The sequence below is a fragment of the Vanellus vanellus genome (assembly GCF_965231255.1).
Source record: "Vanellus vanellus genome assembly, chromosome: 5".
NCBI lineage: Eukaryota > Metazoa > Chordata > Aves > Charadriiformes > Charadriidae > Vanellus > Vanellus vanellus.
In genome coordinates this window covers 180,938-205,205 of record NC_138910.1, presented here as the reverse complement: position 1 = coordinate 205,205, position 24,268 = coordinate 180,938, and the positions used below count along the sequence as shown (strand labels likewise).

Here is a 24,268-nt window from a genome sequence, read left to right as displayed (position 1 = left end):
ATACAATTACCCAACAGAGCCTAACACGGCCAGTTGAAAAGGTGTAACTAGAGCTCAAAAAATGGTAACTAAAACATCTTTAGAGAAAACACAACTGAACTACAATATAGATAGGTAACAGTCTTGAGATTGCTTTGAAGACACTGCACCGCCAAAGAAACATTTTCTCTGCAAAAGGCTTCAGCTTTGTCCTGTACGAAAGGCACGAGGCACTTTAGATCAGGAAGAGTCAATGAAACCTCCCAAGAAGTTGGCGCAGTGAATGCAGTGGAAGTCAAACCTGGAACCCTCTCTTCCCACGGCCAATTTCAAAATTTTATTTAGAGCTAAAAATACACATTACATTACAAAGTAACATATCATCAAGTGCAAACTATATTTATAGAATTTCATGGAAATTTCAGCAAGTTTCTATCACAAATAAAAGATACTGGGTTTAATAGTAAGTGTTCATCCTTTCCATCTCCATATATCCCTTTAATTTAAGCCTCTGTAAATACTACTACAATAAGAATATGAATATTGAACGTAAAACAGTTAAACAGTATTTGGGCATTCTTTTTGAAAAATAATTACATGTACTATCTGTACTAGGCATAAACATACTAATTCAACAGCAGTACAGGTTGAATTGGTCTCTTGAAGTCAACTTTTTCTACTTTTAGAAGGTTCTATATACTTATTCTCTGCCACTGTAAGAGGGTAAAAACCTAAGGCAACAATGGTAGTGAATACAAAAAATGTATGAAGATGAAGTATTTAATTTCTGAACTCTGAAGTAAGTTTAATACAGAACAGAACAAATATAAAAAAACCAACCATGCAAATATATTTTTGGATGCCAATTATTCCCATTAAAAATATTTAGATTCCCAACATACATAACCTTTCGCCAATTTGTTAAAATTGGTTGTTAAAAAAAAATAATGTAAAAGCCTGCTTCTGTAAGTAGCTTCATTTGGCAAAGTTCATATGGGCTCACTTTTATTGGAATAATTTGCTTTGACAGTATTGAACAATACTTGTATGTTTAGAAGCACGTATTAATTCACAGGCATACTGAGATACAGCCCTTCGCACACAACCCAAAACCACTGCCAGCCAGCCAGAATCACGGAAGAAGCTAATCACACTATTCCAGTATTTACATAAGCAGATACAACACTGGTGGTTTTCGCAGAACCAAATAAAGAAAGACCGCATCACTGGAACTTGGTAGCAGTTTTTTAATTTCTTACTGATATTGGCAAGCAACTACGTATGTTGGGTGGCTTAAATCAACACAGACAAAATTGGGATGTCCTGACAACATGAACAACTATAGAGTTTAGAATTTCAAATAATATACTCACTGTGCTCTTTAAAACTAGATTTACTTTGTAATCGGCATACTTAATTTACTAAATAATTAAAATACCCTTAATTCAGTAATTCAACACATAATTTTAAGAGCTTATTTAGCAATAACATAAAGTTTACCTGCTGTTTCATTATCTTTATCTGCTCCTTCTGCTTTCGCTTTTCTTCAGCTGCCATAATAGCTAACAAACAAAGGCAAACAAAAAATTAATATCAGCAGAACATGACAAAAGGCAGGTAACTTTTCATTAATATTTTTCAAAATAATCTGCTAGCTTGCACAAACTTTCACGAGTAGTACTCACCTTGCTGTTTTTTTGCTTCTTTGGCAGCTCGAGCTTGTTCCTGCTTCTGGAGTTTTCTCAGTAGCTTTATTTGCGCTGCTTGCCTAGCTATTTCTGTTACCAAAAGAAAATATTAAGTTCATAAAAACAGCGCTGTCTGACAATAAAGATATAGCTCATACTGCAGACTATATAGAGAAAACAGTGGATTTGTTTTGCACGCATTTATCTTGACAACACTTCACTATCACCTACTTTTAGTGGTATCTGATGTATCAGTAACTACATCAACAGCCCAAATGAAAATGGATACTTTCTACATAACAGAAAATACGACCTTTGGAGGAAAAAAATATCTATTAAGTGATAACATCAGACCAGTAACGCTGCTTCATTTAAAAACGGATTTCTTCTTTCTTTTTAAAGTAGAAAAAAATTGCGTACTAAATCAACATTTTATTCAGAAAGCATGGAATTACTGTTTTCCTTATAAGTCACCTCATGTAGTTATCTAATCCTTTGTTAACAATGCAGTAAGAGCACGTTTATCTGGGCCACACTTCTCTTTACTGTGGCTACCTATAGCCAGCCGCTCTTATGCCAATTAGTAACTTTCTGAAGCATTCTACTATTTTAAGTGAGAATATTTATGAAATCTGGATGAACTGTGCACGGACACACACTGATGTAAGACTGCTGTAGGAAAGATTGTCTGGAGGTTGCATTCAGCTCGCTATTCAAAGGACTGAGGGCCAGGACCTCTTTGACAGCATTCTCCAAAACATGGTCAGCTTCTCGGGCGACGGCCAAGACACAGGCAGACAGAGGGGAAATCCACACACAGAGAAGATGATGCTGTGGACAGCACGGGTAGTGTGAATAGGGACACAACTGGGAAACCTTCAGGGTCTGGGAAAACCATACAGAAGAGTAAGTTACACCTCAACTGAAACAGAACCCGTAGCTGGAAATCAGGGAGAACTTAAACTATGAACTACGGAAAGGCCAACAGATGCAGAGGGCCGCTTAGTCTGAACTGCCACAATCCATGAGGAGGATGTAGTTAATGTTCAGCATGGGTCTGAAAAGGACAGAAGGGAAACGAACACCTATACTGCGAAAAACAGGGATGAAAATCAGACCACCTGTATTTCCATTCAACTAGTATGTGCTGTACTGAGCAAAATTTAAAGGCTTCTAAATCGAGCCAAGAAATCTTAAAAGAAATTAGGCAAACTAGAATTCTTGGTATCAAATGACAACCCAGATGTAATGGACACCTCACGGGCACAGTAGAAGGATAACTAATAATACACAGTGTTGCAAGGTACCAACGTTACAGGAATGAGGTGTACAGGCAGAAGACCAGCTTTCCATGGAAAGTCATGTAACATAAAAACAATGAATGAAGAGACACCTATCTAGTCCGTTTGGTGTAACCCTAAAAGAAGCTGTACAAAAGCAGTCTTCAAGCATGCATAATCTTCAAGTGACCAACGCAGAAGCAGTTAAAAAAAAAAAAAGTATGCTTGTCCAGGTAAACACTGTGCCACATTTAAGAAAGGAAAAAGGTAGTCCACTCAGAAAAGGAGGCCATCAGAGGAAAATGGTGAGCATGTAAAAAATGAAAAGCTTGTTCAAGTAAGAATAGGAAAGCCTATGACGTGCCAAACTTGTGAGTTTGAAAAGCTAAAAAAGAATTTGAAGAGCACCTTGCAAAGGAGGCCTGAGCAGACAGTAAAAGATCTTTACATACATCACAAGAGGAAGCTAGAAATCCAATCAGTGGGACCTAAATATGAACAGCATTAAGAAAGGAGCCTTAGAAAAAAAGGTTACAGAGTTCTTTGTGCCAGTCTCTACTGCTGAAGATGTTGGGTAGATTCCCCTACTCAGTGCGTCATCTACAGACAGCTCAGAAGAGCTAGATGAATTTGAGGTAAATATAAAAGAAGTATTAGATCGAGAAGGCAAGTCAGATGTTAACAGATCACCACAATGGGACAGAGTAAGCTGATAAATCTGAAGGAACATTAACACGAAACCATAGAGACATCGGTCTGGGTGTTTACCATATTATTAACAACAACCACTGTGTCACAGAATTGGTGAGTCTCACCTACAGAACAAAAAAAAGGCTCTAGCCGAAGTCTTGGAAACTGCAGATCAATTAGTCTGATCTTCCTTTCCTGTTGAGATGGCAGAGTCTCACTGTACCTATTACGTCTTACATATACTTACTGAGTGCATTATAAAACACCATCGGTTCAGACAGTCGGCACGGCTTCTCCAACGGGAAATTCAGCCTAATTTCGAGTTTCGATGAGAGTGTCAGTGACACGGAGATAAAAAAAAAATCTAATGGACTTAACATATTCGGAATTTCAGAAAGTATTTGACTAGGTTCTGAGTCAAATATTATTAATAAAACTAAGCTGTTCCGTCATTGAAGGAAAGCTTCACAGACTGAAAGCTCTTCAAATGAAAGCAGGCGAAGGGCAGAGATCAGCAGCCATGTTTTGTGATGAAGAAGAGTTAGTAGAGGGCTTCTTCACAAATCAATATTAGAACCAGCTTTATTTAATATTTTTTTTCAACAATGAAACCTGTAAAGGCAACCGCAAAGTTAAATCCCCAAATGGGAAGATGATATTAAGGCTTTCTGGAAAATCCAAGGCTGGGCTGACAGCAAAAAACTCTGGAAGAGCCCTGCAGAACAGTAGGCAAAAGTAGCAGAGGAGCTTCACCATAGATAAATGTAAGCTAATACACCTAGAAAAGAAATACTGAAATTAGAGGACACATAAGAGGATCAAAGGGATGGAACAATTACCTTCTGAGAAAAGACTAAAAATACTTGGGCTTTTCAGTTTGGAGAGGAGAAGACTAAGGACAGAGAGGATCAAGGTCTGCAAAATTATCACGGTGGTGGATAACTTATTGGAGAATGGTCATTCTCCAAACCCTGCAACAATGGAACTAGGGAACATCCCCCGACAGTATCAGAAGATCATTTTTTTAAAATGAAAGTGGTCCAGCAGTTAGCAGACTTCTGGAACTTGATGCCACAGGAGGCTGGTAGAACAAGCGTTGTCAGGAGCTTAAACAACAAAGAAGAGGCTCATTCATGGGCAACAGTTCCACAAACAGAAAATAAATGGGGCAAGAAAAAACGTGCTCTACATCATCAGTCATAAAACACCTGAGGATGCCACAGTGCATGCATGAGGAAACAAATGGACCAAGAAGTGATCAGGTGCACATGCTTTCTCCCAGCAGCATCTCCTGTGGCCCCTACTGGAGACAGAGCTCTGCACAAGATGAACCCCTGGGCTGAGCTACCAAGACACTTCTTATGTTCTCATGAGGGGAAAAAAGCAGCAAGGCAGATACGAACACCTGTAACATCAAATATTATACATTCTGAATCTTCTTGTATACATAGACTATATGGTTTTGTTCATTTTATTAAACGCTACAGTGTGTGGTGGGAACACAGACATGGGAGAGTGCTCCTACATACTTCCCCCCCTACCCCTTGCAGTGACCAATATAGGGAAAGAGACGATACAAAGTGAAGCAACGCGGCTTAGTGACTAGGGCTTATCTTTGCCCACTGAGAAGAGAAGACTTCTGGAATCAGTTACTGTGTCTCAACAACAAACACACAGCCTCTCAGCAAATGCTATGATGCTTCAGCAGTTGAAACTTACAGTTTCCTAATTCTCAGACTGAACAGAAGGTGGTGACCTTAACACACAGGTAACATAGCTGTGCAACATACAAGACGTACCACGTACTATGGTATTTCTAAAACTGCCTTCTCTCTGTCCATGTGTCCAAAGCATCACCACTGCGTGCCTTACATATATCTATACAGAACAGTACTCTCTGCAGGCAACAAGGCAAAAAGATGCAAAGAATCGCGCCAAGGCAGATATTAAAGGCACGTGTACTGTTAGCAAGGACATTATGCAAAATACAAGGTAGCTACCCAAATATGTCCACAGTCAGCACATGAAAAAACAGTTAAATCTTAAGTTAAAGCAAACATCCTGACTCCTGGGCTTTGAGAATTTTTCATATTGGATTAGTTGCATTCAGAAAATATGATACAGTTATAGACTAAGGAACTGAAATTCAAAAGTCAGGTACCTGATGTTCATTTAAAACCAGGCCTTCGTGATTTTGATATATAGCAGTACTTGATGTCATCAAAGTTCTACTGTCAACATTGGTACTTCTTATTATAGGATCCTATTCAACCTTATGGGCATTTAAATCTTGCCACTATCAGGGGTTTCACAAGAAAAAATATAGCAGCTTTTCAGTATCTGAAGGGGCCTACAAGAAAAGCTGGAGACGGACTTTTTACGAGGGCATGGAGTGATAGGACGAGGGGGAATGGCTTCAAACTGGAAGAGGGGAGATTGAGATGAGATATTAGGAAGAAATTCTCTCCCCTGAGGGCAGTGAGCCCCTGGCACAGGGTGCCCCGAGAAGCTGTGGCTGCCCCATCCCTGGGGGTGTTCAAGGCCGGGTTGGACGGGGCTGGGAGCGACCTGGGCTGGGGGGAGGTGGCCCTGCCCAGGGCAGGGGGTGGCACTGGATGGTCTTTAAGGTCCCTTTCAAGCTAAACCATTCTACAATTCTTTGATTCTATATAAAGCATTTTCCCTGGAACAGCCAAAAGCTTCACACAAATGCCAACGTCAGCGCTTCTCATTTTGAATTTCTAGGTCCACTGTTGTTTGAGCTGATACAGGGAAAAACAAAGATCTGTTAATTTTTGCCAATTTTAAAAAAATACATCAGTGGTAATCAGATTATTGGCTTTTTAAATTTTTTAAATTTTTATAAATCTAAATAAAGTAACTACAGAGTAAGCTTAGACACACATTTACACACACACACATCATCCTTTGATTCATATATACATTTACTGATCTTGAAAAAGAAAAAGCATGTGACGTTATATAAGCATGTGACAAATTTCCCAAATAAAACGTTGTATACTAATGTCCTAGCGAAATACATCACTCCTCTTTAGAAAAAAGATTAACTCTCTATACACTGATACCCTCTGCTCGTGAAAACAGTAAATACTTCTTACCTTGAGCCTGGAGCTTTCTTAAAAGCTTTGCGTCGGTGTTGTCTAGAAATTCAGTGCTACCAACATTCGGAGGTCGGCCTTTGCGTCGTCTCATTCTCGACTCCTCTCTAGAGTGCTGTCTGTCTGGATTTGGTGGTCGTCCTCTCCGCCCTTCCATAGCTCTGATACGGGGAATGACTTCCTCTTCCTTCAGAAGACACCACTGCACACCCTTTTAATTGACACATTTCACAGACAGGTATTATAAACACAGATCAAAAAAAAGAAAAAAATCTCAGACACTTGGAAACACAAACAGCAAGAGATAAGGGGTTTTTTTCCTCAAAAAAAGTTATATATATATAAAAAAATATGTGAGCTGTGATGTGCTGAGTAGTACATCATTTTGCTGATGTACAGAAGCTTTATACTGAGAGCTTATCAGTACGAACTTCTGTAAACTGTACTACTATGCAAGGTTTTGAAGTCTATTCAGAGACGTACAAAGTTATTACCTAGAAGGTATGCCACTACTCTGTTATTTTTAATTATATCTGACCAAATCGTATATCGCTCAACCCGTTTTAGAAGGTGAAATAGATTCTTCCTAATTACATAAACTTGAAAATAACTACTCTGCTTTCACATAATCCTCTGCTCAACGTGAACGAAAAAATGTGTCAAGCTATGAGTCTTCCACCTGTGAGTGTTTACAGACATTCTGACATACATAACAAGCAAATGCAGTACTGTATTTTCAAATACTGCTTTCTGGGGTGTTGTAGGTCTCAACAACTGAGCTGAAAAAACACAGACTCATTTTAATCTTGAAGTTTCATTTAGCACAATTTGGTTCTTCCCTCATCCACTGCAAGAAAATTAATTTCTGCGCCAACTGAGGCGATCAAAAGTTTGTAACTTTTAAGAATCCATCTGAACTAAAAGTTATGTTAACTACACTCTCTAACTAAACGAAGTGTGCGGCAATACCTTCAAACCTTTCTTTCACTATTACTACTGTTTTCTTGTGGAATCTCAAAATCAAATACTGAAATACTTTGTTAATACAAATACCCGTTAGTCCTCACACAGAAATGGCTTTACTCTAACTGACAAAAAAAAAAATAGTTTATTGTGTCTACTGAGTAGAACAGGAGCACAGCCTCTCTGACCCTGCTTGATTGAACATTAGTATTTCAAAATTGTAACAACTTTTACCGTTTTCCCAAGTTTTTGAAAAAACGCGGGGTAAAATGTAAACTAAATATCCTTTGGGACTACTCTATAATTAGCCTTAAAAAGGTTTGTAAAAGATTTTTAAAGTGTCTGCTAAAGCAAGAATGAAAGTTGGTAACTTATAAAACACATTAATTATCTGTTCAGAAAAAATACATTTGCATTACCAAAGTTTTCACACTTATATGTACATATGGAAATAAAATTTGCTGTACCGTAAAATACATTTTAACTTGCTTATTCTGAGAGTTTATCTTTTAATTCTTTCGGCTTATTCTTCATATTTACAAATGTTTAATATAAGACTCGACAAAAGAAATGGCATTTTGCTAATGAAATGTTCAGATTCCAAGGAAAGTATCAGTATTTGCAAAGATACCGTTTTTGAAGTCTGAATCACTCCCAGCTAAGACCATCCCAAGAGCACATCTCACGCTTAGCTTACAGACATTCGAAAGGGCTTCGGTAGTAGCTGTCTTCCTAAAAACAAGCTGTTCAGAATCGTGACCGTAGCACTATGTGTAAAATGTGTCCTCACTAAGCACTTTTTAATCCAAAATAGTTACCTCTTACTTAAACAGAAGTTCATTTATTTTCCATCTTTAGGAGCACTACTTAGGCCTACGCTTTCATTTCACTGTCTGGTACCTGACTTACAGATTACCACAGGTTCAGTTTGTTGAGCGACGTACGCCAGATTTAATACTGCACTTGTCACCGACACCAGCCTCCAACCCAGGAAATCTTATCCCATAAACTGCAAGTGGCAGAGGAAGGAGGGATGGGGGAGTGAGCCCACACCGGGGAAAAAGGCAAAGTACACTTCAAAGAAAAGGAGGAAAAGCAGCTGTATTTCAAGAGGCACCTTAGATCCTGCAATGGAGACTGCTCTTGCTCTGTATTTGTATTTCCTACGGTTAATGATACTAATGGTAACAACTATGTGGAAAAGAAAGATAGAGGTCTACGAGATCATTAGTGCCACAGAGGCCACGGGTGTATATTACATTTCCACAATGCCTCCCAGAAGAGAAACTGGAGGCCATCAAATGACGCTAGTAAAAGTTTCAACATGCAATGGCGTTTATCAGAATGGGGAGAAGACCGTTTAAAGTTCTGCCAAAGGACACTGTGGAAGGAACAGGTTTCCGTTACCGTGAGGGTGACTGAGCACTAACATGGGTGGCCCAGGGAGGTTGCGGAGTCTCCCACCTTAAGGATTTTCAACAGCTCATGGTCCTGGAGAACTGGCTGTAGGGGACCCTTCTCAAGCAGGGGGGTTGGACAACAAGGCGACCTCCAACCTCCTTCCAACCTCAACCATTCTGTGATGGCTACTCTTGCTGTTAGATTTTAATCAAAGCCAGCAAGATGCAAACTTAGGGCACAGCTCAGTATCACCCCACAACACTCTCTTTCCACCTACTACTTGATGGAGTATTCCTATCCATGTTACTCAAACTCCCAAGGACCCGTGCCCTTTCCATCACCTCAAATCGCATTCACACTAATCTTTCTAAACCACAGCAGTTTAAAGGTCCTGTCACTGAATTTCCACATCTGCCAAACTTCAAAAATTCCTCTAACCCCTACTATTTCATGGGCCACTTCTGCAAGAGATGCTTCTCTGTTAAAGCAGTTAATCACTGCTTTGAATAACCCATACTATCTGGTTGCTTGCGTACCAGGAGAGAGAAACACAGGCGCTATCACAAGCAGGTGATCCATGTATTTTTGGCTTACTATAGGTAATTCTTCAATATCACTGAATTAGCCCTTAGCTAATTTTCTTCGCATCTTGTCCCATCTTTGAGCGTTGTGAAACTTACCCCATCACTTTGGATGCATGCTGCATGTCTCAAAAGATGACAGAAATATAGAACAACGAAAGGCAAGAGTAACCATGAACAGCTATACAGAATAATCAAAATTACAGCAAAAGCAGCAATAAAATTCCTGGAATTACCTCCAGACATCCATGAAGATATGATTATCACATATTGTTTTGAAGCTCAACAATTAAAAAAGTTTTACTAAAAAGGCTGCAAATTCTCTTCATAAAGTATGAGTATCACATACTGTTTTACTCAGTGCGTACTGTCAGCATGAATGTAGCTCAACTGTTTACATTATCATCTCCTCATTCAAAATCTCATACATAAAATGTAAATACATTTTAGCACATCTGAAACAGCTGCCCTCGGTCCCATTTTTTTTTAAAAAACAAGAAAACTTTTTCTCTCTCTAACCAAGCCTCAACGGAACCTACCACAAACTATACATATAGAAACTACAGTAGACGTACAGCAACTTAGTATTCACATTGCCAAGCTTGTCTACAGAAACCTGCCCTTCCCGATGCCTTCATTCTGAAGTTTTATAGTATCCAAGAAGGAAAAGATCTGCAAATCACCTCTCAAATTAAAGGGAGAAGAAAGAGGTAACTAGAGAAGGGGACAAGACTTATGAAGGAATATGGGCAACAGACACAAAAAAAGGCAAGAGGGTAAAAGGAGAGCAGATACCCTGACATTACATTACGTTCACAGCATAAGGCATTATTTCAGTCAAGCCATTCAGGTTCATGATAAAGTTCACAACCACATGAAGGCCAAACACGACGAGGCTTTAGCACTGTGTAACCCTGTACGCCAGGAGTCGGGAAGCACCACCTGGAAGCAGCTCCTTACTATAAACTCGGTCTTTATTGCTTTCAAATTTATACTATGCAAACGTTACTTATTTCTACAGGGTATCACAAGGACATAAGGCTTAACTAGAGCACGAATTCAAGATTGCTGAGAGCGTGACGTCTGTCCCCGTTCCTGTAGGAACATATTCAGAGTACTTCTCTTTTAAAGAAGCAAATGTATTCACTGATAGAAGTCCAAAAACTTTCGTGCACATCCTGAAGAAATGGCAACATGACCAAAATACAGTGACACGGTGTGGCACACACATAATATTAACTTCCTTAAGATTCTAATTTTACTTATCCTTGTGTGGTTTACCTACACAAAGTCTAACAGTTCTACCACTGTAGAGCATAACTGGTACAACTCAGCATTCCTTTCCATACAAATCTCACACTTCAGAAAGCTCAGACGGTATTCTCGATGCAGGAAACACTTGTATTTAAACACGTTCTTTATGTACATTATGCACACGAATACATGGAAAGAGTGTGATTTAATGCATACACATATATTACTATCAGTATTAGGTTTATACAGTAAAGGAAGAAATAGCGTTTTAGTCAGAAATATCTGAATGCTAAGATAAAATATGTAGCTCGGAGTTCTTTCGCGCTAGACCAATCCGGGCTCAGAGCTGATCGTACGGCATGCCGAAATCCCGCCATCTCCCAATAAAATCACTGAGGGAGGCGGTTTTCAGCCCTGCCCAGGATCAAGCTCTCAGCATCTCAATATAACTGCTAGTAAGAAATACGCACAAGTTTTAGAAAGAATTATCTAAAAACAGGCAATGCTTCAGATCGTAGCAAAAATTACTTCACCTAAATTTAAGTTAATGTTCCTCGGATCAAAGACTTTACTTTTTAAAAAGCGGATACCTGCGGTCCATCTCTGGCTTCATAGAAGTCACCCACTCCTATTTTTGCACTGAAGCTGAAATTGTCCCTTGAGATATCCATTATTCCATTTCTGCTGAGGTACTGAAAAAATCACATATTTTTCCACTTCAGCTTGTAAATAATTACAACCCAGCTTTGATGTACAGCTAACTTTGTGAGTGCAATGTTTTGCATATTCTATCAAAGGGATATGCATTTATAGGAGATCAAATCAGTAACAGACTGAGATACATTATGCCTCACATCACAGGGTATTTTGAAATAAGCATCTTTATCGGAGGGAAAAAATGGCATTTTTTAATTGCAAGCATGCTTAGTAGTATTACAGCACAGAAGTTAAAAAAAAGGAATGTACCTTTACTACTTCAGGGTACTGTCTCAGCTTCTTTCCACAAGGTGCAAAATATGCTACTTCTCCTTGAAGGCGACCACCGAAGTTTCTTATTCGGGTTTCTCTTTGCCAGCTAGAGTAACACGAAAAAGGTTGCATACAACAATACACTTTTTAAAGAACAAGTAATTAATGTCAATGTAAGACTTTTACATAAAAGGAAAAAGGCATATATCTAAAATGTGACAAGAGTATCATAAATCAAATAGGCAAAAGCAGAAATTGTTATTATGTAGACTGTCAAAACTCTGACTATAGATTTATTTATATCTAGCTACTTAAATATTACCAGATTGGAAACAGCTTAGAACTATATTTCAGGGAGTAATGTGGAGTCTATAATGGCTCCTATCTAACTACCAGGATTAATTTCCAGTGGCAAAACTGCGAAGAGACAGGTCATGTTTGCAAAAAAGCAAATTTGATGAACGAAAATTAACACATGAAATATGCTGACACTTTTTAAAGAGATCCATATTCACTGTGAGTTGGAAATCTAAATCATTGAAGCCCTTTTCTTACTATTCAGCCCCAACATTTTTTAAACTGTCATTTCTTTACCAACTGGCTTTCAAAGGTATTACCGCCCTTCAAGGAATATCAAGTATATACAAAACCTACCCGTATTCGAGAGGAACACGCAGCTCCCGTTCATCTGTTACTCTTCGTCTTTTTGCAATACCTAAGAAAGAATTTCTGATCAACACCTTAGAGAATTTATAAAATGAAAACAACATGTTCCTAAAATATGCATTTTATCCTTATATCCCAAAACTAAAAGATAAATCATTTTTACATTCTATCCAATATATACTTCAAGTACCAAGAAAATTAACATAGCTATTCTCCTTTTGAAATACATTTTCCTCTAAGTTTCCTTTAACCTCTTCTTCTAAAATTGCAAATGGAAGAAAACCTAGTTCTGCCATACTGAACTGCGTGCCTTGTTTGGCTCTCGCAGACATCGCTAAAATAATTCCTTGCACACCTGTTTTTCTATACTAGACCATATTTATATTTTTTCGCTATAGAAGATGAAAATGAAAACACTCTCTACTTTAAAAATCCATACATTACAATAGGCTCAGTCTTCAAAGACCGCTGTGTATAGATTGCGGTCAACTGCCAAATGCAGAAAGTTTTCAGGATGCTTCCAGCCTTTCAAAGTTCAAACAGGTGTTGTGTTCAGTACTGGTCAAGAGACTGAATCAATAATATGACAAAAACAATCTCCAAACATGGGGTTTCAGAGTGCCAAAGGCTGATGCTTTTCTCGCCTCTTTGAGAGAACTGTAGGACGCAAGCTATGTACACAGACAACTTTTGGAAGATGTGTCTCTCAAAAAGGTAGTTTGGACCTTGCATGAAGAATTCCCTGTGGAAACGGACGTTGAGAGAGTATTGTGATGAGAGCGAACCCTTGAAACGTGCTCCAACCCCCTACAGCAAGGAGGAGTGTCCTAATGCGCAGTGGCACAGGTTTCCCACCGAGACGCCTGCACGACCCCGAAGCAACTGCCCAGAGTCCTCTACAGGATGCACCGAGCAACAGCCCACACCTGGGTGGCAAACCCCCTGGACGCGTCTGCACTCCTGAACTACCACCACTGACTGTTACATTACTTCTCACAGTCACAGTGGAGGGAGGGAGGTGCCTGCCCAAATGCAAGTGAATGGAAAAAATGAGTCGTCCAGTGAAAGAGAGACACAGAGAAGAGACACAAGACCTCTTGGGTGACTGACCACCTTTAGGTAAAACGGATACTACAATATGTGAGACTTTCAAAAGTGCATTCTTTTCTGTTGCAGTAGTAATTACTAACAGCTACAAATTAGTCACCAAATGAAGGATTACAAACTGTATATAACATCAGGCAAATGCTAACTGTACTTCTCATGAGCCTTTTAAAAATAATTCCTTGCACATAAGCCACAAACTCTACCGAGAGTTTTGAAAGAATAATGAATAAAGTCGTATTTTACCTAAATACAGTTACTAAAGTTGTTGAGGAAACTATAATGCGTAGAAATTAGAAATAAATAAGAATAAGTAGTTTAGAATAAAATGATAGAGAACAAACGCTAAATAACGAAGAGTTTTAACATAATAAATATCAACTCTGACTATTTCATCCTACCTCCTTGCAAATAATTATATGAGCTAAAATATCCTGGACTAAGTGTAATGTTCAGGTCTTGAGAACTTGCAGTTCTGATGACCGATTTTAATGTCTGTTGCAAACACCCGTGAATAGACCACAGAATTGCCCCACGTGGAAGGGACCTCAGAAGATCACCTGGGCCAACCTTTCGTGGGAAAGGCAGCCTAGGTGAGATTACCTCGCACCCTGTCCAACTGCACCTCAAAACCTGCAGTAACAGGGACTCTACCGCATCCCTGGGGAGGCTGTTGCAGTGAACGATTGCTCTTACTGTGAAAAACTTCTTCCTTATGTTGAGATATCTCTTGATACCAGCGTCTAAACTACCTTTATAACTACTTTTACAACACGTGACACTTAGATGTTACATCATAGTATAATAAAAACATTCGGATACCACAGTGTGTACTTGGTGTAAGAGTAGACGGTGCTGTCCCGAGAAAAACCGCGGGCTGGGACTCGGGACATAAGGCAGCTGGCGCAGAGCTTGGGGTCTTTGCGGCTTGGAGATTAAGTGGGGTGGAATGAGCGGCATGGCCGACGGAAGAGCTCTTCACAGAGGGTGACGTTTTATTCAGTTTCAGTGGAGTTTTTTCTCCCTCGGTGTCTGTATCTGATTCATCTTGATCTTTATCATCATCATCATCTTCGTCCTCGGACCCTTCTGTATCTGACTCAGAGTTACTGTCAGACTCTGTTTAAAAACAGTGTGGCAAAAGGTACATTATGACTTGATAACTAAAGGCAAATACATTTAAGTTCTAACACTTGCAGTGTCTTTTGTCTTATTAAATAAGAAGCTTTTCTGACGTCAATTTTTTTTTTAGAACATCTCTGCGTATAAACAGAAGGTTACAATTAACTACCTACACTTTAAAACGACTACAAATATGACAACATAAAGTAATTCTGCATGACAATGCACTGTTGTTTTGGATGGAATTCTTTGTGTTTTCATGAGGAGATGAGACAGAAGCTGAATATTTTAAGAGATTGTTTACCCTTGAACGAGCTACACCTTGGCCACCCCCCACCCCATGCCAGGCAGTGGTTGAACGCTACCACAGGAAGGGCCCTCGAGAGGTTGTGAAATCTAGCATGAAGAGGAAGCGAACGATGGAACTGGGAACGGGCTGAAAGGCGTCAGAATTGGAAGTGTGGCTGTCTGGGCAAAGGAAGAGTTAGAGACAGAGCAAAGGGCAGACAGGATAAGGAACTGAAGACAGGCTACAGCTGTGAGGGGAAAAAGATTAGTACAGGGTCTGTGGATGAGAAGGGGAAAGAGAATGATGAAGGTAGTGCTGGACCCAGGGATATCGGCACACAGGGGAGAAAGGAGTGACTGGGAGCACCATAAACTCTTTAAAACAGGCCCTGCCTTTCTGAGTTGCTCAAGAGCCTTTAACACAGTAGCCTGAATGCACTCTACGAACACTGACCCCCTTACAACTGCCCTGGCACTTTCCTCTAATCTTGCTCATTGCCTACTGCGCTCCTGAATGAAGCTTAGAAACACGACTTTCTTGCCACTTTTGACGACTGGAAGGCCTTTGCTTAGTCACTCTCTGGTCGGAAAAGCCTGTTCTGCAGATGGGCTCTGCCTGCCAGAATAATTAACCATCAACCAGCCTATTCTCCCCATCCCCCTCCTGGGCACCTGGCCACATAAGCAGTGCCTGAGCTGGTGATCAACCTGGAAGGGAGGTCTCCGAAGCCTTTCCAGAAGGCTGGGGAGCCGTCTTACCAGGGCAGCTGGAAGACCGCTTGCCATATGACCAACTATCAGAATACCCAAACCATGATTTTGGATATGACACGACGGGGGGGTGGGAAACACGCGCTACTTTCCGGGATATCTGTAGGACACTGTGCAGGCCACACTGCCCCAAAACTTCCTACCCCTATTTTAAAATATGATGGGAAATGCATGTTTTCAACACTCAAAAAAAAAAAAAGAAAGTTTCTGCTTTTCCTATTAAAAAGGTTAAACCACCTGATTGGCTATCATCAGAATCATCATCTTCATCGTCCTCATCTTCATCTTCATCGTCGTCGTCATCATCATTTGAGTCGTCAGAGTCCTTACTGCTGGGGGCATCTGAGTCTACCCCTCTGAACTGCTCCACCACCAGTTTTGCAGAATGAAGGCGGTGTTGTGTTTTTACTGCATTTACTGCGTTATTGCTGACTGGTTTATCCTTGCCTGAACCAGGTAACACAGGAGAGGTAGAGGGCACAACAGGTGTCCGGTTACCAGTTGGTTTTTTCCCACATGCACTCAAGTTTACCGGCAAAGAAAAGGGGGCACTACTAGAAATGGCTACACTTTCATTGATCTTGGTCTGGGATTTCAGTTTCGTAGTAAGTGCAAGAGGAGCCTCCTGGATGACGCTCTGAATAACTCCATTGGGTTGGTGATTACCTAAAAGTGCATTTGTCAGGAATGGATTAGAATGGTTGTTTTCCAAGGATGTGAGTTTTTGATGAGCTGGTGAACTAGATGTTGGTTTGGGGCTTGACAAAGCTGCAATAACCTTCTTCAGGTTCTTAGATGATTCCTGTTTCTTTAGCTGTGCTGCTGGGAATGTCTGTTTATATTGTTCCTAAAGAAATAAGAAGACAGAGGAATAAAATGTGGATTTTTAAAATATTTATTTATTTATCTATTTATAGTATTCAGACAGGTGAACTCTAAGAAATCTTAAGCACCTGCTAAACTATTTTTAGCAGGTCGAAAGCAGGTGCTAGCTACAACAGAAGAGATGAGTGACTACGAGTTATGTAAGTCTTGTGACTGTCACCGTAAATCAAGTAGGAAAAGACAAATTGAACTCAAGATGAAGCTGATCTAAATTATGTAGGGAAGATTTTTCACATGCTACATTGCTCTAGAAGTGATTTTCACAAAGATATTCAGCATCTTGAGAAAAAGAAATTTTCAAAAAGAGACTACTCTTATGTACTGGCATAGGAAAAACCCCGCTTTTTACTCATTTCAGCGTATAAAGTCTTATTAGTGAATGTAAAACTAGCTTTAGTAATTTATTCATTTTAAAGCACAAGGTAAATACAGCACACTAATAGCTTCAATACTAGCAGTAAACCAATAGAAGGCTCTTGGCATAGAAAAATTTTATCAAACAAAACCATGGGGAAAAAGGTATTACTCATAAGTACTGCGATATGCTAGTTTTTCAACTCTGAAAAAAGTTCTTCAGGTAAAACTTAAATCATTAGCGGCTCAGAAATGCATGTGAAGCTTACACTGTCTTTAGTCTCGAGACTCTTCCAAGGAAAAAGAAAATACATCATCTTTGATGGAAAAAAAAACAATAGCATGGATAAAGATGGTACATTTTAAATAAATTTTTAAAATATTAAGTCAATTACAACACGCTCTTGAAGCTAACCGAATATGAAATTATGAAAACCTGTAAAATAAGTATTCCCACAGTGCATGTTTCCAGTAGAAGTTTTAAAGAAATCAAACCACTAAATGGGTGATGTATCATCAGCTAAAGATTCATAACCTAAATCTGACAGCAGAAACCTCTTCCAATGGCACAGATGTATGTTTTCATAATTATAATTTATTTAAACATTCCATGTAAATGACTAGGATATCTGAATTCTACAAAGTAACTCGGAGTTGAAAGCAAAAACAGTGTTTCTCTTTTGGTGTAGGAATAAAAACTATGTGATAAAAATATTTTTTAGTTCCCACCGAGGACTGTGAGTTAGCTGTGAATCAGAGCTCAGGTTACTCTTCACCAATACTACTTAGTTTAAAACAAATTTTGTTTTTAATAATGAACCTTGCCTTGCTAAATGTACTTTTTTATATATTTATTTGTGTGTATATACACACCCACGCACTCCAAACCTAACATTTCTAAAATGCTGGATTTTCATTCTCTTCTAATCCCCATTCCAATCTAAATGAACAGAAATGATGAAAATTCAACGCTAGTCACCATAATCACTATTAACAGGAAAAAAAAACTGAGAACGTACAAAGAATTTTTGTAAGCTACAGAACTGTTAAGACAGACACATGTAAACATACTGCAGAGTCCTGACCAGTAAAATGATCAAATTTATTGCAATGGCCATACTCAGTTTTAATTGCTATCAGTGCGTGAATATCCTTCTGTCTTTAAAGAGCAAACAAAACCCAATATTAAATCCAACATTTTTTAAATGGCTTTCAGCTACTTTGTTCAAAACCATGATTAAAATAGGTAATCAATTACTTTGACTTAAAACTATCCAACTTGAAACAAAGCAAAGCCACGCTTACGTACTAGATACAGAAATTATTATATCGGCAGTCTGACAAACTCAGAGAAGCACAGGAGGACTATCCAGGCCACACAACATACCCACAAGTACTTTCCTTGTTTTGATACTGATTTTAGCTGTTCATTTTCCTGAAGAGATGCACAACAAAATCTTTTGCTTTCTTTGTACCCGTTACTCTCACCAGTACACGGACTGCTTTCAGCAGAGCTCTAGAGTTCCACTATGAGATAAGCTCAAAACTCAAGTTTGGCATTACGTGGCACAAAGTTGTGTACGTGATTACATTACGTATACATTAGGGTATGCATAGAGGCACACGCACCAAGTAGATGACTCTTCTCTGAGGTGTAGTTATGGAATAGTTCAGGGCACTTGTAATGTAGAGTGAATCATCTCTAACATTAAAGCTTAATATTTACTGCTCCTTTGGAAAAAAACAAAAAAAAAAAACCAAAAAAAAACCAAAAAAACAAAAAACCAAACACCCGCAACACCAAAAAAACAGCCACCACAGTTTGGAACATCTATTACCCACACAATTTAGTTAATTTACATAAATCAGGTATCTGTATAAACTCTAAAAACACATCAAAAAAAACATGATATGAAAATAAATATGCATATAATTTTAAAACATTATATTTCAAAAAACTCAATAGCGGAGTGTTGCATCTTGTTAAGGGGGCAATGCAGGTTACAAAGAATCAGAAAACAGTGATTTTTAACTCACCCGTTTTGATCTTACATCGCTGGTCAGAGAGATAGATTCTTCAGAGGTATTTTTACTCCCTGCTTTGAGTAGATCAGGGGAAGGAACTATGAGTTTTAAATAGGTTTCCTTTTTGGCTTGATGTACCAAAGACAAAGGTTTCACATTGGGAACCAATCCCGTAGACTGTATCACACTTGTGTGTTTGTTCACAGATTCCTCCTTTGCCTGAGAGCTTTGGAAAATAAACGGAAGCTGCTGTGACAAAACCTGAGGCTGCTTCTGCTGGGACTGGAATGATGAGTGAGTCTGGGAATCAGACACAAGAGGTATCTGCTGGTGTGTTCTTTTGTCTTGGGACTTCTCATGTGGTTTCTGTCCATCATTTTTCATATCTGTTACACCACTATGCATTAGCACCTGCAAAATATGTATTTTTGACTGTTCATATCAGATCAGTTAAAGATCCTTTAAAAAAACAAAAACAAACAACATCAGTCCCCAGGAAACAATTATACTATTCTCGGCAGAGCAGGAACAATAATAATTTTAAAATCAATCTTGTCATGTATTTATTGTTTAGGTTTTTTTTTTTTCCCCAGATAGTTTCAGCATGTGAAGAAAATGCTTAGTAGAGAAGAACTACTGAACCATGGTTGTTTTTAAGTGTATTTTTGACTATAAACCTAACAGGATACGCAAGAATCCGATCTTGTTCTTCTGCTGGCTACCAGGAAAAGTAACCACTCTGATAAAAAAAAAACAAAACTGTCAAAGCACTATCCATAGAAAGACGTATTTCCAATACACTATCAGCACACAGCACTTTTCTTTATATTTCCCACTTTAACAAAAATAATACTCTACCATAAAGGATGCAAAAAAAAAAAAAAAACCAAAAAAAAAAACAGCAACCCAGAAACCCCTGAAGCAAAACCAGAAAGAGTATACTTAGCATTCATTAATGTGTAGCTAAACAATTGCCCACTGGTACAAACATGAACAGGTCGATTTTTCACGAACAGTTTTCAGCGACAAGACCGTGAGCAGCAGTGAGTGTCACACCTTGTTCTTGTTTTTGTGATGTGCTTCGTTTTCAGAATCAGATTCATCATCTTCACTCTCTTCAGCACTCTGGTCCTCCTCCTCCTCTTCATCCTCCTCCAGATCATCAGAGTCACTGCTGCTTATGCCTTCACTTGAGGTGTCTGAAGAGGAGCCCGAATCACTGTCGCTGTTACTAGAGCTTTCCACCGCTTTTTTTCTGGGCTTCTACCAGGAAGATGAATGCTCTGTTAATGGTTCAGCTTCAATCTGTTATATCATCTTATTACTATGCATAATCTTTAAAACAAAAAACCAGTACGACTTTGGAGTAAAGTGATCTGCAATCGTTGAACACAACTGACTGTCTTTGCGGGAGAGTAAAGAGAAAGAAGTGCTTCACACGATATGAAAATGAAAAACTGGTCACAAGGTTCTGCTGTAGTATTTTTCTGACCACGCGCACTGGCAGAACTGTTGGCACCACTACAACCGAAAGCAATGTACCACACTTAGGCCTAGAAAATCAGCCTGGGATTCAGGTCTAGCAAATCTCCACAGAATGTATTGCTTCCAAAAAAGGTTAAAACCAAAAGCTTTACTGCAAACCAACACAGAAAGAACAATACGTATTAGATTCATCAATATCTTTCAGTGACACATTCATTTAACTATATTACTTAACTCGGAATTTCACAGTATGCGCTGTTCAGCAATGCAAGCTTTTGAGGACCGAAAAGAATACGCTCATCAAATTGCTTCTGGAAGATGGACCAAAATCTGCTGAAACACTCTGACCACTGTATTATATTTAAATATTTGGAAAGAACCAATTTGCAGACCAGAACACAAAAGTAAAAGAAGCAGCAAACAAGAACACAGAAAAGGAAGAAAGGTATAAAAACCACAGGAACACCAAAACGTTGACACTGCAAGACCAGATTTTAAAGTGAAACGGATGAAGAAAGTTAGCTTTTGGGGGAGGTAACTGAAATGCATGTGTGTATTTTACAAACAGATCTGAAGGGGGTACGTGCAGACTTGAGTGTTACGATGGCAGGTGTGCGAGAGAGATGGGAAAGTATGTACTCCAGCAACACAGCAGATTTAAAGAGAGTTTGCAGAATGATGTTGGAAGGTAGAGAAACACATGAAACCAGATTACAGATGTCCGGCAGCAGCAAAGTGTTACGTAGCATCTAAACAGGGCACGTGGAGCCACAGAGTGAACTGGTTAAGGTTAGTCAAAAGGAAGACAGGAGGACAGCAAAACCCTTGTTATAAAACAAGAGGCTAAAAAGAACAATTTTATGTCAAGGATCCTTGTCTTATCAGGAAATTCACATAAATTACTGGGAAAACATAACAAACTTATTCTTACAAGCGGGTGTACTGGTTTTGGCTGGGACAGTTAACTCTTTCCCGGCAGGTCCTGCAGTGCCGTGTTTGGGGCAGTGACCGACGGGTGCTGATGCACAGGGCCGTGCCAGTCCCAATGGGAGCTGAGTGAGTCCCGAGGGGCGCTGAGCAGCGCCTCGCAGCCCCCAGGCTGTTCTGCTCCTCACCCCCCATCAGCCAGGGCTGGGGGCACAGGGACCGGGGGGACACGGCCGCCCCAGATGGCCCAGGGATGTCCCGGACCGTACGGCATCGTGCTCAGCAGCAGAAGCCAGGGAAGAAGGGAGGACACTTGGGGACACGGCATTTGCTTTTCCAGGGCACCGTTCGGGCGAGGGAGCGCTGCTGTCCTGGCAATGGCTGAGCACCCGCCTGCCGCGGGAAGGGGGAATGAATTCTGCTGTTGCTCTGCCTGTGCGCGTGGCTTTTGCTTTCTCTGTTGAACTGTCTTTATCTCAACCCACGAGTTTTCGCATTTTTACCCTCCGGTTCTCTCCCCGTCCCACGGGGGAGCGAGCGAGCGGCTGCCTGGGGCTGAGCACCCACCGGGGCTAAACCACCACAATGGGATGCAATTTACTTTGTGAAATAGCTACGAAGCGTGGAAGCTGTAGGCGGATTAAGTCCCATCTACTTGTCAACTGGCTGGTATCTGCATCTTTTTTTAAAACCAAGTTCTCTATCTTTTCCTGTGATGAACACAGTAACACTTCATATCATCACACCGTCTATATACTGTCACACGCATTGCTTCACTGTTGGAAAGTCTTAAGAAATTAAGTGTATTTATTTGGATTTATTGTTTTACTGCTCGATTCAGAAAGGCACCAACTGATACTTCAGATGAGGGACAATGATCTGAATGTATTCAGACACAAAACAACAGATCTAAATAAGCGTGTCCATCTATGGCAGGTCCTGTACGTTTCATTACTAGCATCCTTTACATCACATTTAGGTATCTTCCCGTCTAATATTTGACACAGGTGCAGAATTTCTTTTCATGAAGGTTAAGATCATAAAATGAAGGACAAGACCATGATCTGAAGCAGTAAAAGTAACAACGCCTCCTGGAATCACACCTCCAGGATTCTCATCTAGTTTTCCCCTTCACAGTTCTCTATTTACCTCTGTACGAGGAAAGGGAAACACCCAAAACACTGCAATAATACTAAAATCAGAAATATCTAGTTTATTCACGATGCTGATGAAATACATACTTGTACCATCAGCTGTTTATGAGATGCACGTAAGAGTCTGGAGAAAGGAGAGTATGTCAATGGGTTCACTTAGCTGATAGTGTTTACTTCTACGCATCGAGACTTTAAAACCGTTGCTGTCCATCTACCTTCACAAAGTGTGTTAGCTGCTGTATCTTACAAACCTACCCTTCCGTACTGCAGAAGAGAACATCAGAAAATTACCGTACCGAGGAAGGAGTCGGGAACATTCTTGTGAAAAAGGCAGTGGCAAGTGCCAAGCAACATCCGACACATAAATCCGATTCACAAAGAACTACCTCAAGAAAAGGGACAGCTAATTTTGACATGAAATTTAGTATAACTTGTAAGCAATCAAATGCTTTAAAACAAATCAGGCACTTAACAACATTGTGAAACACAACCGCTTCCCAGGGATTTTTTACTTCATAGACAAATAGAACCTTTTGACACAGATAAAACCAATACAAAGAAGTTGGATTAGTAGGATTCCACGCGAACGGATGGCAAACTAGTAGCTTAGAGAAAATGTAATGATAGGGAAAATTTAAACTCGTGCATTTAGTGGATACAAAAGGATTAATCTTGATGGAGAAGTTTTTATCGAATCCTTCGTAAAAAGTAATGTGGGGAGGGGGGGAGAGGGAGGGAGAGGGGGGGAAGACAGTAAACTGCACACAGAAAAAATAATTCAGACTTACTCAAATAATGTAAAGCAAAATCTCTCTGTAAAGACATTTAGAACAACAAAAAAAAACTTGAAAGAAATTCCAAAAGCTTGCTGACACAAAAGAAAATAGCCAAGAAAGAGAAGGAAAAGTACAGACCAAAAAGTACTGTTTTACTTCATTTGAAATACACTAGGAAGAAAAAAGGAGAGAGACTTCTGAAGATATATGTAAGGCCAAGCAGGTATTTATAGAATATAAAAAAATATATTATTTAGAAAAAGATAATAAAAGACTCTTCAAGAAATACACTCAATAAAAAAATTGTTCTTAAGAGCAAGTTTCACTTTGACTAGTTCCTCTATTGGCAACAATACAGTCATGGAAGTTGAAGCAAGTGTGGGTTCCATTAAAATAAACTTCGTATTTGATTTTGGTTCGCTGACTTTAGCAAATCTGCTGATGCTTATGCTAACTGAAAATGTCCACTGTTCAGAAAGCAGTGATCTAGACTGAATACGAGTACCATGAAAAGTAGCCCCACCGTAATGACCCAATGGGACAGTCCCATAAAAAGGTGACTAAAGTGATATTTTAAAAATATTCCAGTCATGATTTCAAAGTACTGAAGTTTGTTAAGGAAATCCAACATGGTAATTGCCAAGAAGAGATATTAAAGGTAAAGGATGTGTCGAGAGTTAATAACCCAGCGTCCTGATGCTCTTCCTGGAATCCAGGACAGCAAAAGCCCCCAAGGCCAGACCTTGGGTTGGACTGCTGTCTCACCAGCTGCCATACTGGTAGGGAA

General features: G+C 39.5%; 1 protein-coding gene across 1 annotated transcript in view; it reads right to left on the bottom strand.

The window, feature by feature from the left end:
• The window catches only part of BAZ2B (bromodomain adjacent to zinc finger domain 2B), an 86,812-nt gene that overhangs the window by 37,979 nt on the left and 24,565 nt on the right, over nucleotides 1-24,268 (bottom strand). The window contains exons 4-12 of the mRNA XM_082483184.1: nucleotides 20,196-20,402; nucleotides 19,152-19,550; nucleotides 16,113-16,722; nucleotides 14,517-14,813; nucleotides 12,579-12,639; nucleotides 11,922-12,030; nucleotides 6,757-6,967; nucleotides 1,665-1,757; nucleotides 1,480-1,541 (exon numbers count right to left, since the gene is read on the bottom strand). Coding sequence (XP_082339310.1) covers nucleotides 1,480-1,541; nucleotides 1,665-1,757; nucleotides 6,757-6,967; nucleotides 11,922-12,030; nucleotides 12,579-12,639; nucleotides 14,517-14,813; nucleotides 16,113-16,722; nucleotides 19,152-19,550; nucleotides 20,196-20,402 — 2,049 coding nt within the window. The remainder of the gene's footprint in view (nucleotides 1-1,479; nucleotides 1,542-1,664; nucleotides 1,758-6,756; nucleotides 6,968-11,921; nucleotides 12,031-12,578; nucleotides 12,640-14,516; nucleotides 14,814-16,112; nucleotides 16,723-19,151; nucleotides 19,551-20,195; nucleotides 20,403-24,268) is intronic.